At 42.1% G+C, this 16,192-nt stretch overlaps 3 protein-coding genes across 7 annotated transcripts in view; 2 read left to right on the top strand and 1 right to left on the bottom strand.

Annotated features, from left to right (window-relative positions):
* The window catches only part of grcc10 (gene rich cluster, C10 gene), a 7,795-nt gene extending 5,617 nt beyond the window's left edge, over window positions 1–2,178 (top strand). For all 3 annotated transcript variants that reach the window (XM_079525905.1, XM_079525904.1, XM_079525906.1), the window contains one exon: window positions 1,637–2,178. In XM_079525905.1, the coding sequence (XP_079382031.1) occupies window positions 1,637–1,776 (140 nt within the window). In that variant the 3' untranslated portion in view covers window positions 1,777–2,178. The remainder of the gene's footprint in view (window positions 1–1,636) is intronic.
* Window positions 2,035–16,192, bottom strand: LOC306940741 (uncharacterized protein). 3 transcript variants are annotated; one of them, XM_079525899.1, is made up of 13 exons: window positions 15,770–16,192; window positions 14,085–14,226; window positions 11,915–12,358; window positions 11,226–11,320; window positions 8,051–8,706; window positions 6,576–6,654; window positions 6,395–6,467; window positions 6,261–6,297; window positions 5,883–5,979; window positions 4,127–4,243; window positions 3,928–3,987; window positions 3,243–3,328; window positions 2,035–2,776 (listed from the first exon to the last, which is right to left on the bottom strand). In XM_079525899.1, exons 2-13 carry the CDS (start codon window positions 14,122–14,124, stop codon window positions 2,755–2,757), a joined length of 1,806 nt encoding a protein of 601 aa, XP_079382025.1. In that variant the 5' UTR covers window positions 14,125–14,226; window positions 15,770–16,192; the 3' UTR covers window positions 2,035–2,754. The 3 variants fall into 3 exon arrangements, with proteins under 3 accessions (XP_079382025.1, XP_079382027.1, XP_079382026.1); XM_079525901.1 differs by having other exon boundaries at window positions 15,814–16,192; XM_079525900.1 differs by having other exon boundaries at window positions 15,640–15,778.
* LOC306940738 (disks large-associated protein 2-like) overlaps window positions 15,905–16,192 on the top strand; it is a gene marked incomplete at its 3' end in the record, with an annotated part of 155,918 nt that continues 155,630 nt past the window's right edge. Inside the window, exon 1 of the mRNA XM_079525897.1 lies at window positions 15,905–16,036. The remainder of the gene's footprint in view (window positions 16,037–16,192) is intronic.

The following is a 16,192-nucleotide window of genomic DNA, read 5'->3' as shown; positions in this document are numbered from 1 at the left end:
CCTTCTGATTGGTCCCTGACTGACTAACCAGCAGACTCTTTCTGCCTTGTTCTGCCCTGGTTTCGCCTTGTTTATGTTGAATTTGCTAAAACATAATTTTTGGGTAAAAACTAAAAACAAACATGATATGCCCAGTCACCATGCTGCACCTGTGATGTTCCTTTTTACTGACACCAAGTTTAAAATAACAATTGAATGCACCGAATATAAATACGAAGCAACTGAAAAACACTTATTTCAATGGTAGTGGATGGAGGGAAAGGTTTTTTGTCCAACCACAAAATGGCAACCAATGGGTGCGAAGAGGGGCACAACCACGGGCGGGACTTGACAAAGGGTGAACCTCACTGTCAAGTCAGGTGTCCGGTGACTATACGTGTATCGGAGGAGACACATGTCCAACCAGTGAGATAACCTTTCCAGTACTGCTAGTGATTTTGTTCATTCATTCACACATGCTCTGACAATGTTTGTGTGACATTGTAGACTTCTTACATGTGCGATATATTTCAATTCATGCATTTCCCTACTTTGTGTCACCAGTCATCCAAAAACGTACTTAATGTTATAATCTAACCATGATGCTTGTTTTTTTATGTTCTCCATAATGTTTTTGCAATTGAACATTTACATTATGCTGGTATGATGAAAGCCAACGAGGAGAGAGCACAGTATGTCGTACCTAGAACAAACAAACACGGGTGTGCATTTACAGTAACCGTACAACACAGCTATTCAATTAGTTTATTCATTTTGCTTGTAGAAAGGGAAATAGAGGCACAAGTTACACTATACTAAAATTGGTACTGACATTAGGGCTTCTTGAACAGTTTTCAGTTTAGAAAACAATGAGGTGCATCCAATTTAGATTTGTCCTTGATTTAACCACTTGAATCCTTGCATGCTATTCTGGGTGAACATTTGCAGAAAATAGCCAAATTACTGGCTTCAGATATTTTCAGCACAGATTTGGTGTAGAGGGGAAAAGCGCAGACCAAATGTATAGAGCTGACCTGTTCAACTATTAGTTTACTATTCATACTCCAGTTTTAGGTGATAAGGTGACCACCGAAAAGTACCACATGACGTCACACTGTGGTGGTAAGCGACTCACGGCTCACCCAAACATCTGTTTTTACTGTTGTCACCTTATCACCTAAAACTGGAGTATGAATAGGACTTGAGTAAAGAAGTTTTAAGTGGGCGGGGCGACTGTGGCTCAGGAGGTAGAGCAGGTCGTCCAATGATCCATGGGTCGGCAGTTCGAATCCCGGCTCCTCCTGTCTACATGTCGAAGTGTCCTTGGGCAAGACACTGAACCCCAAATTGCTCCCGATGTGGTGGTTGGTACCCTTGCATGGCTTCCGCCGCAATCGGTGTATGAATGGGTGAATGTAATGCACAATCTATGTAAAGCGCCTTGGATAAAGGCGCTATATAAATGCACCATTTACGTGGAATATATTATATATATATCTTTTCAAGCATTCAGTGCTCAGTTAAACCTAAGAAAAGTAAAGTCATTAATTTCAAGTACTGTATGGTTACCTTTCAATATAACATGAAGAAAAATAATCAAAAGCATGTGGAATGGGAAGTCCCATGTTGAAAATTGACTGTTTTGCTTCCTTTTCAGGTGTCTTGAAATTTGCCAGATTGGTGAAAATGTACGAGACCCAGGACCCTGAGATTGCAGCCATGTCGGCCAAACTAAAGTCTCTCCTTTTGCCACCGCTCTCCACACCACCTATAGGAGGAGCCATAACAGCATCGTAAAATGTGTGCCAATACTAGTGTTGCTGAATGGATGCAAGACTTTGACAATGGGCAAATCTGAATGTCACTTTCATCTAGTGCTTTTGACCTTTTGGCACTGCCCTCTAGCCATCATTAATTACTAATTGTATAAAGATTTGTTGTTTGAAGCTTGGATGTCTGGCTATTCAGATGCAGTAAATACATTATTCAAAACTCAACCACAATCCTGATTTCCATTCAGTTCAACCAGGCAAAAGGTATACTACTGTAAATTGCTTTTTTAATGTTTCAGTATTTATTCGTTACCATTGTGCTCATGTCACTGAACCTTAAAACATTTTCTTTATTCATCTTTTATACCATTTTGTATGCTGTTTAAAGTTGCCTGTCAATATGTAATAAAGTACTTTGAAAATGTCATCCATGAAACACTTTTACTGTAAATGAGCAACAACTTCCGAAAGAACTTTATTGCATTATTATTGATGTAGCCTAGTATATAGTCTTAAAAACACACACAAATTATCAAAGGCAGTTTGACCTAAATGTCGGCTCATGTCTGTTAACTCCCTCTGTTGTGCCTTGAGTTTGGATGTATACAGACATTACATTTGGCAAGAAAAGTAAGATGGCTGGAAAGATTCAGGAAATAAGGGCAACTGAAGGTCAACATTTTATTATTAATTAAAAAAATAAAATCCAACTTAAGACGTTCAAAGTGCTCATGTTCAAAACAAATATATATATTTTTAAAACACTAAAGGTCCTTGCAGACTGTCTGCATTCTCCAGTGTTTTCCCAGCTCCCATGCCAGTGCACATGGATGGAATAGTCAGAGTTGTCCAGGTGTATACTGTATGTTCCAGGTCTATATTGTAAAACCAGACCGTATGTTTGTCCCCTGTCCATCATCATCTAATGACTTGTTGACATGCTTAGAGCAAAATAAAAGGTATTCCCAGGTACAAATGCTCTCAGCTCTGCATCTTCTGGGCTTCATTTAAGTACATGTTTATTCCTGCAGTTGAGCAACGAATAGTACCGCATTAGGCTTAAGTGACATCTCAAATCTTGACTGAACTCTACGTTAAACTCCATTTTGTCGTCTCAGCAAGTGACTGCAGTCATTAGTCAGGGAACATAATCAGAAAAATGGCCAAACCTGGAATAAAATCCTTACCAAGAAATGTCTTCATAAATGTGTTTGTAAAGGTTAACACAATTTAAAACATTTAAATTCAACTTAACAGAAGAACTGCCACACCCACTTTTCCCCACAAACCAATTCTTTGACTGGGTGCATGTAAATTAAAAAGTGAAAATACTGTGAAATACTGCTCTACAATATAAAATGCCAAGGTCACCTCGCGGGTGCTACATTTGTGAAGAAACATCTTGGTAATTTATTCCAGGTTTTTTTGTAATATAATCTGACTAAAAGGGAATCTGATAGAAGAGTTTGATGAGAGTTTTAGAGACCTTACATCTCAAAGTGCCGAAAGATACTGTCAACATAACCCAGTACCCTCTGCCAGTCAGGACCTCCAGCTTTCAGCATCTCCTCCACAGTCTGTAAAAATAACATTAAAAGATTCATATTTTAAGCACTAGTATCTATAAAAGCTGTTTACGACTGAGAAAGATTTTTAAATCTTGTGAAATGTCATCATAGAAAACTCATCGCAGACATCACTGATCTGAACAAAACGGACAAGACAAACTCACCGTGACATCGAAATACATACCATTGAAATGGTAATATTACGTAATATAACGGGTAAAGCTTGATTTCTGGAACTTTCTTAACCCATTGTTATGCAAATGAGGACTCAGTCAGGACAACTGTCTTCTCAATGACAGAAGAATCACGTCACAGGCTGAAAATAACTTAAGCTACTCTCCAACTGTGGCCAGAATTCCACCCCAACTGAACTTGTGATCCAAAATATCTACTCTTTCCTTTTGTCTTTCACTACACCTGTACTTGGCTAGGCTTTATCAAAGTTACACACCTGACCTAATAATCCCTTTCTTTTTCACCATTGTGGTATTGTCATTAGTTGTTACTGTAGGACAGTGTAGGTGCATGGCAATCATAATTATGTTCCTGCCGGTACAACTTGATTTGAATATTTGTATTTCATGTGAATAATGCTATTTATGACCTACCAACATGACTGTGATTCCCACACACTCTCCAGTCTGAAAAGCCAAACCCAGGTTTCCCTCCTGACAAAAGAAAACAGGTTAGTCCAGTGTCTTACTGTACTTAGGTGATAGAGCTTCTAATATGCCAAATGGCAAAACAGATTTACAATTGCTTTTAAGATATATATTAAGTCTTATTTGATCTGAACAATATTTGTACCTTGTCTGCCGGGCTGAGACTGTCGTATGGAATATGAGATGGCAAATAGGTGTGATACACAGCACAGAAGGCCAGGCCATCCTCCCAGCTGCTGCTGAAGTTGGTGATATCAATGTTCTGTCACAGAAACACATTTGAAACATAATTTATAAAGAAATACCACTAGAATGCATTACATTTCGGTTACAAGGTATGACTTAATTTGTCACCAGGATAGCTTTCATTTGTCCCCGTCTGTCTGTCTGTCAATTAGTAATTTATAATGTACACAGCAGGCCAAGGGCCTGCTGTATTCAGAATTTGGTTCTAAGGCTAAGGACCACAATATTTTTGAATGATTGCAACCTTGGTCAGATTATCGTTCAGGAAAATGAAAATCACACTAGTGTTTTGGTGTTCACAGTGCACACTATATACATTTTATTAAAGAGCACAGAAAATGTTTCTGACTCGTGATAACAGCCCTTGGTTACTGCAGTCAGAAACCTTTTCCATGCTCTTTAGATACCTCACAAACATTTCTTTATTTTCCTGAACCGATTATTTTACAATGTTCGCAATCGTTCACAAATATAGTTTAATCATACGCTTGTCCAGTCGGCTCTCATTGACTTCAGTCAATTCCATTGAACGTTTCCCTCCAGTTTGCATCCCTTTGCGACCAATCTGCCAGCAGGACCGCCACTGCACTTCAGGTCGCCAGCCGACTCATTGATAGTGGATGTACAAAGTGTTTCTGATATTTTAGACCCATGTATTTTGGTTGGCCTACATCATGATTCAAAAACTGCTTTCCTTCACATGCCAACTAACTGCGCTTGCACCTTGCACGTTTTACACCAGAGTGTGCATTTGTGTGTGAGTGAGAGAAAGAGAGGTAGCTCGAGGTAGGGGCGACTGTGGCTCAAGAGGTAGAGCAGGCTCCTCCTGTCTACATGTCGAAGTGTCCTTGGGCAAGACACTGAACCCCAAATTGCTCCCGATGTGCTGGTTGGTACCTTGCATGGCTTCCGCCGGTGTATGAATGTGTGTGTGAATGTAATGCACAATCTATGTAAAGCGCCTTGGATAAAGGCGCTATATAAATGCACCATTTACCATTTTAGCTCTAAAGAGAGTGAGAGCAGTGTAACAACTGGAAGAGCTGCCGTTTTAACCCATTCTGGGCAGGAACCCCTTTTGGTGTTGTAACCCTTCTGTTCTGTACAGTATGCAAAATTTTTTTGCATACTTTTTATGCTGCTATATAAATATTTGAAGTTTTTCAGAAAACTTAGATCAGTATTTAGAAGGCGTTTGTAGAATCTGCCTCAGTCCAAAATGGGTAAGGCTAATTTAAGACGTTCTTAACTCATGTCATCTGAACGTCGCCACACAAATAATACACAACATCAAATAATGAAATTAAATTGTGTGATTTAAATAACTTTTGTTTCCTACAAAATCACGACAGCACGTCCACTATCAATGAGTCGGCTGGCGCCTTCGTGGAAAACCTGTGTAGACCATATATCTACAAAACACTAATCATGTTTGATTATGTTTTACAATTCGTCTGAGAGACATAAAGAGATGCAGTTTAACATTTCTGCGCCAGACAGTGCATTATTGGGGCATGCCTTCTGGTGGAGATTTGTGCTCTACTGTGTGTACTGTACCTTTCTATTTTAATTTGCGTTTCAGGGTTAACAACTATGAATATATGGGTAATACAATTAGCATTGCCTCCTTCTTGGTGAGATTCTACTGTGCTAACCTTGTAACCCTGAGTGCGAGTTTGACACCAACGCAGTAGGGAGTTTCTCCTGGAGCCACCGTGACGCCGCAGCAGAACACTGAACCCGTCCTGGGGCCTGGGGAGGAGTGGAGAAAAGTCTTTGAGTCCCTCTCACACAGATCATTTAGGTTACAGGCTCATTCACACCATCGGAAGCCTCCAAAATTCACAGAGAGCAATTTCAATAAGCTATATTTGAATTTAAGAACATGGCTTGACATTTTTCTAAATCCTGGTCAGACCCTCGATGACAACATATACACTAAGACAACACCAAGCAGACTCCTGCTGTGTCCTCTAATGTACAAGTTTCTTAAGCGGCAGGTAGGAAAATCTCTTAACTTTAACATAACTTACTTGTTAAAGTCAAAGTTCGGGTCCTGTTCCTGCTTTTCTGTTAGACACAAGCAGCAGTAAGAAACAAACAATTGAGCTTGATGCAATATGAATATGCAAAAACAGTGCTGTGTGGTGGCAAAGTAAGAGCTCACTAGAATTAAAGCTGGCAAAGCTCTCCTGTCTTTGGAAAATGTGGTCACTTCTCCTTTTGGTCGGCTCTTCTTTCTGGAATGGTTGAAAAAGTAGACAAAGCCAAACTTATACTTGGTCGTCGCTCACCAAAAACGTGGTTATTATATGTTAAAAATGTTCATATGTTAATCATGGTTTTACCTTGCATAATGGCAATGTTGAACTTTGGGAGGTACTATTTTGACTGAAGCCATTAGGAAGTGAAAGTCGTGACATGCTCCTTAAAGGACAGAGAACAAACTAGTTGGATGGTTTTCAAGTCTTTCTTGTGGTCGCTGAAAATAGAGATTCTCCAGGTGGGGGCACCCTACCTATAAAATACACATTCTTCAGTATAGAGATTTAACTTGGCAGCAATTAAATCCGTTTTGATTATTAAAAAAAATAAAACACGCATTAAGACTTTGGTCGCCTTCACAAGCTTTACCGCGATTAAAACGAATCCTGCTGCACATTGTCGGAAAGTGCGCTTCGTTTGTCAGGTGTGAAGCCTCATTCGAATAATGCGCATCAAAGAACTGCATTCTACTCCGCCAAAAAACGGGGGTTTCACTTTGCTTCCAATCGCACTTGATTTCGATTCGGTTCAGGTGGGAATGCAATCGCATCAAATAAAGGAAATGAAGCAAACAATGTGGCGGATGAATGAGAAGTAAAGTTGGAGACGGAGAAGGGATATTTTACGCAGCGCTAAGATGTCGAAATATGGTCAGATGAGCACATTAATCAATTGCTTAAGGAAACACATAAAAACACAGAAGTGTACAGAGTATTCTGTCTGTCAGTCTGTGCGTAAACATGGAGGGCTGTCACTGTGTGCAGGGATCCAAGTGTTGGAGCCTTTCTTCATCTTGTTTAAATATAAATACTGCAAAATTAAACACATGCTTAAGCATGATCTATAAACTGTATAGCTAACATGGTATATGCATAGTAGCATACTAATTTTATATGATGATCCGATCATCATATCTATAAGAGGATCTAATTAACACCCCAATCGCCCAGGACGAAGTTCACCGTCCTATTAGGCCAGCGCCCTTTTTTATCCAAAAGACGAAGTTTATTGATATGAAAACCGATCGCATCGCTCCACGCATCGCTCCACCTGTTGCGCAATCCTCGATGTTGCGTAACAGTGGGACGTCATCGAAAATGTTCCCCCCCGTTTAGCCGACGACAACGGAAATCCCGTCCAATTCTAAGAAAAGATCCTGTGTTAGACGGCCCCCCGCTGTCCAGTCGCTAGTCACGTTAGATTTAATCATGCCTCCCGTAAGTCCCGTTGTTGTCGATCGCCGTTAGTGTCCGGTCCGTTGGTAAAAGTGCTCCATTGCTATAAATCGCTTGTGTGAAGGCAAACGCAGCAAATTAAATATGCAAGAATCCCAACTTCTCCGCCCATTCACATCAAATCTACCGAAGTATTAGGTGTGAATGCGACCTTATTTTATTATGAGTGAGATGACGAGACAGTGGTGGAGGGCTGACACTAATTAACTAAACAACAACACTGTACAGATCAAACTACTGAGGAAATCGTGCCTAGGACACGAAACACGTAAAAATACGTATTACGCATGTTGGAGAACGCACTTGGAGATGCACAGACTCACCGGGATCTTTCAGACAGCATCACTATCTTCCTGCGATCTCTCAGACTGCCGCCCTTCTCCGTCTTTCTCTCCAGGACAGCCAGACTGCGCAGGTATGTCTCTGCGACACCTTTGCCCGTTAGCTGCATATTCTCGGTTTGATTTGCACCATTGGCATCCTGTCCACCAGTTTTACTGTGCGCCTCCTGAGCGGTTTCCTTTTCTTTGACCTCATTGTGCTTTTCGTTACTTTTGGCCTCTCCCCCTGTGTGAGCAACGATGGTTTCATCCTCAGAATCTTCCTCTTTAGGCACACCCCGGCTCCCCCCTCCCTGCTTGTCCTCCATCGTTTGGCCCTCATTGCTCGAGTCTTTTCTCTCAGCATCTTTATCAGAGCCTGTTGTGCCTGTCTTCATGTGTGCAGCCCTCAAGGCCTCGAGTTTGCCACGCTCCAGGGCCAGTTGGTGGCAGGCATCCCTGTGCTGGGATCTGAGGCCATCTAGCTCTCTGTCTGTGTCCTGCTGTGTGCTGAGTGTCTGGGCCAGGTGGTCCTCCAGGGCCCTGTGTCTGCGTTGGAACTCCGCCAGGGCCTGCTCGGCCTCCATGCGCATCCGGTCGGCCACAGCCACCGCCACCTGCAGGTCACACTGGAACTGGTACCACTCCTCCCTCTCCGCCTGGGTGTGGAGTTCAGAAGACAGGGAAGCTCAGCGGTTAAAATCCCAACAGGCAATTGAACTAGCAGGTTGTTCAATTTGGAGCGAGACATTTTCTTAACCACCCATCTATAAGCTCACAACCCGCTGACATGTGAAACATTGTGAAAGGTTATGAGCTTGTAGATCGGCTACTTTGTTTTTGTGTTTCTTTTTTAAAACACACAAATTGTGACCAAGTGTGGCTAAAATAGGGACGCCAGGTTTAAATAATGTACTTCTTTTTAATGCAATTGTTGATTGCCTGTTATCGAACATAATGTAAGTATTTAATTCAGTCTGACTAGAAGCAGGGATAAAACATATCCCCATCAACAATACAAATTAATGACCAGGGCTATATCAAAAGCAGTGGCGTGGAATCTCCTCACCCCCCAGCAAATGTGAACGGGACTTTCACAACCTTGAATAGTACATTTATATTGTTGATAAAGAATGAGTTGTACTAAACAGTGGTGGGTAACAGCTGTTTCAACATTCAGCTCACAAAGAGCATACCATGACAATCAATGTGCTACAGCCTTCTGTAAACATATCCAGCAAATAGGGACTTTGCATCGGCCAAAAAGCGAAAACACTAACCTTCATTCATAGCCTAAGACAACCGCAGCATAGTACCCGAAGTTATCAAAAGTACTGTAGTAACCACAAATGAAAAGGAACAAGCCATATCCTGTGTGATATTAAGTATTAACCTGATTACTTCAAGGGATATTTCACTTTCAAACATGTTCTAGGGTCATTTTATCGTCTACTCAGGCTTTTGTGACCACCGCAGACAGCTTTTAAGTTGCTTGATTCAGTATTTAGATATTTGATTACCGGTAATTTCATCCAAATTTAATCTGTAATTTCATTTGATATTCGGCAATATGATGATTTTGGGTGTGCCAGTACAGGACAGGACAGTACAGTAGAGGGAACCCCACACGGTAACTGTCATTTCTCAACCGTTTTGGACGTGGGGCGGCTCCCCCGGGGACCCCCACACGGAGTTGCACCACTCACTTCACACAGGTGTGATTTTTTCAATTACTTTAAAGAACAAAGGTCAGCCGAGTGCTGCTGAGAATTCACAGGGTGAGGACTCCAGTTCAGGTGGTGATGAGGTACTCAAAGTTAAAACCGGTTTATATTGAAGAGAGGTCCCATCGAGACAGGCTTCAAGCACACTCTTGAGCAAGGATACATTTAAAGTATACTTTAATATCTTTACAGGGCTATTACATATTTAAAACATTAAAAAGATCAAGGAGTGTCGTATCTCTCTTTCAACAGGTCTCGGTCTGGCCATATGTTTGCCTGTAGGCTGGACATGGGCTCCACACATATACACTTAACACATCTTGATAAGATATTTTTATCCTTTTAGCCCAAATGTACGTGCCGTTTGCATTTCTGTCTAATAAAGTATTCAATCAAATGTTATTTTAACTCTCTTTGTTAATATGAACACTGAAAACTATGTAGCCCTACCCTCAAGTTCAAATAGAGTCCTTGCATAACAGGTTGAACTGTGCACAGGTTTTCACACTGTATATAAAATGCAGTCAGGTGTCGGTTGTGTGTGCGTGCGTGCGTGCGTGCGTGCGTGCGTGCGTGCGTTCGCAGTTCGCACTGCACACTCGAGTCTCGACACGGACCCAATCCAACTTCAAGCCCAGCGTCACTGACCATGATGTCAGTAAGGACTAAGGACTCTCCTGTATGAGAAATAGCCCACCGTTAGCCAAAAAACGAATAAGCTAATCATTTTGCACTTCTGTCTGCCGTAATATATTATTATAATATTCATTGTATTAATTATATTATGACGTCCATTGACGGGTTGCTGTGTGTCCACATGAGCCAGCCGGGACAAATAACATAACTCTATGGCAGCGATGGGGCACTGTGTGTGTGTGTGTGTGTGTGTGTGTGTGTGTGAGAGAGAGAGGTATGTCAGTCAGAGGAATACACAAACCCCCCCCCATGGAATGCTTCAGAGTTCGGACCACCTCCCTAATAGTTTTGTGCCCAACCCAAATTCCCAAGCTCATCCGTTAACAACTCCCTCCATCAGCCTCAGATTGAGTAGCCTACACCCTACCCACACACACTGTACATCATTTGGTGTTCATATATTCAAACGGGTAAGGACTAGTAATAGAAAATTCGGCAAAAAGCTTATAACTTATTGCAACATGTTGTGAGACTGTAGATCGGCTATTTTCAGCAAAGAGATTTCGTGTAGATGGGGGGAAAAAGAGGGGGCCAAGTACAGACCTGTAGTACTGTTGCACCCCAGTCAATGAAATATATAGGGTTCAAGGCGTTAAATGGTTTGTTTATTATCTTATTCAAGAACATAAGTGCTACTGTAGAACACTTATTACTAGGTGTCTGTGACACAGCACATCATGCCTTTAATCATTTTGATTTGAGAGATATTCACATTTCACACATTCGGGTGAGTGTGGTAAATAAAACATAGTTCTCACCTTCAGTTTGTCTTTCAAGCAGCGCACCTCCTCTCCCAGCTCATCTCTCTCAATGAGCAGCTCATCCCTCTCACCAAGAAAGCGCCTGAGCAACTCTGGACAGAGACAAGACAAACATTTTTGCATTCAAGACTGGGGACGAAAGGAATACATCAAATTGCCGTAGTCTGATTATATAATTGACCGATATAACATTTGTCTCAATAAGAACTTTCATGAGGACACGCACACAGACACGTGCTATATCAACGTTAAACAGGCAAAAGAACCCACAGGAAGCACTGACACCACGTCAAACCAAATGACCAGTATAAGCACAGAGCGGCTTTCGTAGCGGTGTAACGATACAGTGACTGCCAATATATACCAATATCGTATCGTCAACCATATGCGGTTAAAATGTATCGTTACATCCCTACGGTTTTGGCATGGACACTGTGCAACCTTAATGGGTTTCCATTTCAGTGGCCCCATCAGTTACATTTCTACGTTGTACTGCCATGTACACCACAACAATCCAGAGTGTTCATATTACCACAGAGTATAAAAAACAAGAGTTAAAATAACACTTGATTGAATACTTTATTAGACAGAAATGCAAACAGCACGCACATTTGGGCTAAAAGGATAACACAAAAAGGTCCTCCTGAGCACTTATTTCCATGTGTGGTCCTATGTACTTCTCCTACCTACTGCTCCTGTGGCTGCATCCTGACCAGGGCTGAGGCCTAGCGAGGCTCGATAGTGCTCCATTAGACTGAGCAGCACCAGGGTCGTCTCCTCCCCAGGCATCTCTGCTCCCGTCTGAGGACCCAGCCCACTGTCCTTCTCCAGCCAGTGCTGCTCAGAAGGGGAGCCCCTGCTCCCGTGCCCGGCTGCCTTTCCATGCCTCAACACTGCACCATTCCCGGTCTTCTCTGGCGAGACACCTTGGCTGATGACTGCCCACTCTGTAGAAGCAGACAGCCTCTGAGGCCAATCGGTGGCGGGTAAGATGGTGGAGGGGGTGGTGCCGCCTGCAGTGCCTTTCTGCTCCACTTTCTTATTGAAAGCAGAGGAGGAAAAGGCCATGGCAGCTAGCTGTGCCTCCGAGGGTGTGGTGGGAGGCGTTCTGAAGAAATCAGAGGGGGATCCTGAATAAGAGATAAAAAAAAACAAGACAAAGGCGTATGTATGAGAATGAGAAAGGGATGCTGATTCAGCTTTAGCTTCCAAAAATGGATGGCAACACATGGGTGCGGTTAATGCAAGGCCTTCCCTGCCTTGTTATAATGCAGAGCGAAGCAGACAGTGTCCTCTACTTTATCTATTATTATGTCAGGCTGATTGATGCAGCACAGAGCCTCTCCTGCCCACTTCTTGGCGAGCATACACGCACACACACTGATCCCCCATGTGGCCAGATTCACAGAGCTTACACTACTTCACTGACTACAATAAAGCAGCCCTCGTCATCGCAATGGTCACACCTCCACGGCGGCCTGGTTTTACATCAGCTGTTATTAGCAGTTCTAAAATGGGAGATCCAAGACTTCTGCACAATACTGATGGTGTGCTATTTTTATCCTGTATTGATTATTCACGTTTTTCCTCCAAGCCCTTGTGTTGGGCCAGAGGATTATGCACACCGACATTTCACACGCAGTGCCATGCAGTCTTCTCTACCTGTGGAAGTGTGCACACACAGCTATCCTTGCCTCATCCTGAATTCACTTCCTGCATACTAAATGCTGCCATTTGTGTACAACAAAGTAGATAGGGCTAAGTGGATAAACAGCTATACATGGGAATAGGTGAGTGATAACATGTTGTCACGCAGGTTACCGGTTACCAGTTACCACTTAGTTAAATGAACAATGGCTTTATGGGGGTTAATTGCCATTGATTTCTGGAATCTATCATTAGCATTGTATGATTCATTTTTTAATTTCTTAGGGCAGCAATTTGTGCCAGTCTGAGATGGCCACTGCTACATAGAAAATGTGTGAGAACTTAATATTCCTCTACAATGATTATGGTTGATGTTGCTAAATGTGAAGAGTTGTTGCTATGGTTACATTGCAACGTCACTGTAAAAACAGTTCAATGTACAGGAACAAACAGTTCAGTTCTATCTCAGTGGACAATGCATGTGGAAGTCAGGAATAACAGTGACAACAGTCAGTCTAAACCTAATAGCCTATTCTGTCATGAAAAGACAATCTCAGCATTCAAGCAGGACTAGCTTGATTTAGCTAGCTACACTTTTTCTATGTGATACTATTATAGCCAGCCATCTAAGCATAGCAATAGTAACATTTTTAGATTTAGCATCTTCTATATGCTGTGGTGTGTTGATGCAAAGGCATCAAAGCAAGAACGCCAACAGACTGAACAAACTCACTGGAGATGGTAACAGAGGACAGAATGCTGGCAAAGTGGCAATACTGCTGGCGATAATGCCTCCCACCCTGCACTCATACACAGCATGACAGTCAAACTAATATAAGCAGCTAGCAGTGGTTCTCAACTTATTAAGTGTTTTTTAATCCAACCCATAACCCTTACGAGTTCATTTGATCTAGCTGTTCCCGCCATTTCAAGCCCTCTCAAGGAACACTGCAGGTCCCTGGAATCTTCACTTTGAGAACCTTGTTGATGTGCAAAGAAGTGATACAGGAGGCAATTCCTACTGGGTGCTACAATTCATCTGCCTTTGCCAGACCTGCTGACATTGATCTGCTTGCTTGTGGACTAAACGTGCCTCATTATTCAAAAGGGATAGTTCACCCATTTTTATTTATTTATTTTTAAATCAATTACATTTTTATTTCAGAGATTAATAAAGTCAACTATTTGATCTATTTCGTGGTGTGATACCTGCAGAGTTATGGCTGTCCTTGCTTGTGGTGTTGCCCATGGTCTAGGCAGTGCAGGGGAGGGAGTCTGCAGGTCTTAAATCCCAGCGCCCTGCAGTCTGCCCTCTGCCTTCTCAGGCTCACTGCAGTGTGGATGGAGAGCACTGAAACATTTTGAAAATAAACAATAGTCAATGTTTTAAAAGTGGTGCTGTTGTAATTCTTAAAAAGACTGTGTAGGCTGATTAGGTTTGGACATGATGGTGCTGCCTTGGTGAGTCGGCCAAAACACAGTAACACACAAGTCCTTGAGCAAGACTCTTGCTCCCGATGAGCAGGTTGGTGCCTCATGGTTTCCTCCACCATTGGTGTATGAGTGTGTGTAAGAATGGGTGAATGTAATTGCACAATCTATGTAAAGCGCCTTGGATTAAGGCGCTATATAAATGCACCATTTATTTTATTTACCACTTTTTACCCTAGCAACTGCCTAGTATACCCTAGAAACCGCCTATTAGACCCTAGCAACCAATGCTTTACACTAAAAAACTACAAATAACTACTACTACTCAACACTGTCAAAACAACACTTTTAACACTATACTTTAACACATTTAACCTGGAGTGATGCTGGGAAACTGAAGACTAACTGGATAACACTCAAGTAAATCAAAGGCCCTCTGGCAAGTCAACTGTACGTATAGTGTGTGTGTGTGTGTGTGTGTGTGTGTGTGTGTGTGTGTGTGTGTGTGTTATAAATATATAAAAGAATCCACCTGTCTTACACTAAACAACATCATCACAATATAAATTTACAGTCTCCTGTAGCCCACCTATTGTTAGGATGGCAGTGATACTGTCTGGCAAACGTTTCGGGCACAATTGATCACTTTGCTGACAGTTTTCCCAGGCTGGCAAGATCACCACCATTGTTTTTGTCTTAGTATAATTTGAATAATACAAGTATAGCTTGAATAATAAAAACCTGAATATGCTGCACTGCTATTCTGTAAAATAAAATGTCTTAATTCATAAAACGATAATCCAAGCAGGGTGGGCAAACTTTTCTGTCAATATTACAGTGTAGATCTTCAAGCCATGTTTGCATGATATGATATGCACATTGCCCACCTCTGTAATCTAAATGAATCAATGCAATGCAGAATGCACACCTCAGGTCCTCAGCAGCTATTCTCTCCACCCTGCCTGCATTTAAATTAATCACCAATTCAATCTAGAAATCATTGTAAGGTCCAATGTTGCATAATTGGCATGACGATGATGCTGCATTTCTAAGAAAAAGGACTGCATATAAAAATAAAACGATGATTTTAGGAAATTTGCAAGATTATGTCTAAATAGCAACCGATTTTTGGGGGAATGATGCCAGATATGTGCGACGTGCGCTCGCATGAATAGTCACTTGACCAAAAGTTGAATATGTGCCCTGGTATAGCCATATCACACTGCACTGTCATGTGTCATCATTGACTATATAGCCTACATGTATAGTATACCAACGATTCCACGCACGTATAGCCTACAACAGGACACAAGTAACGTAAAAGGCATCCTACCTGGCTGGCGGTCAGCTTTCCAGAATTAAAACTAATGAATAAAATAAAGGTCATCTACTGTCTGATGCTCACTCGAGGGGCTATAGCTGTCCCCCTGCAGCACAACGCGCGCCAGTCGCCATGCACGTACCTGGCTCCTCGCCACCTGCTCGTCCTGTCACAAGTTTCACTCACAGCTGGTGGAAGGCAGCAAATTTGTCGTCAGTCATTTCAGTCAGAGCAGTGTAGTGTTCACTAGGTTAGGTTGTCAACACTCTGACTGGCACTGCGGTATATGGGGAGGATCGCAGCCGCAGCTGAGGTCCGTTCTGTTCTCAATCACAACTCTTCTCGTATCTTTTAACTCAATCCAATGCGACAAAATTGAAGAAAACCATCTGTTCGTGCAACCAGGAAGGTCCGTTCGATAATTGCAGCGTTTTTCTTGTATGTAATATGATTATTGTCGGAAGGATGCTGTAATGCGTGGGGGGAAAAAACATAAGGCTACCGTAATTATCTTTTGTTATTGAATGCAGCAGGTGTGGTTGCGACCAAGTGGCACGACTGTCGA

This window comes from Electrona antarctica, assembly GCF_951216825.1.
Source record: "Electrona antarctica genome assembly, chromosome: 17".
Lineage (NCBI taxonomy): Eukaryota > Metazoa > Chordata > Actinopteri > Myctophiformes > Myctophidae > Electrona > Electrona antarctica.
Note: the sequence above shows the minus strand (reverse complement) of the source record. Positions and strands in the feature narration are given on the sequence as shown.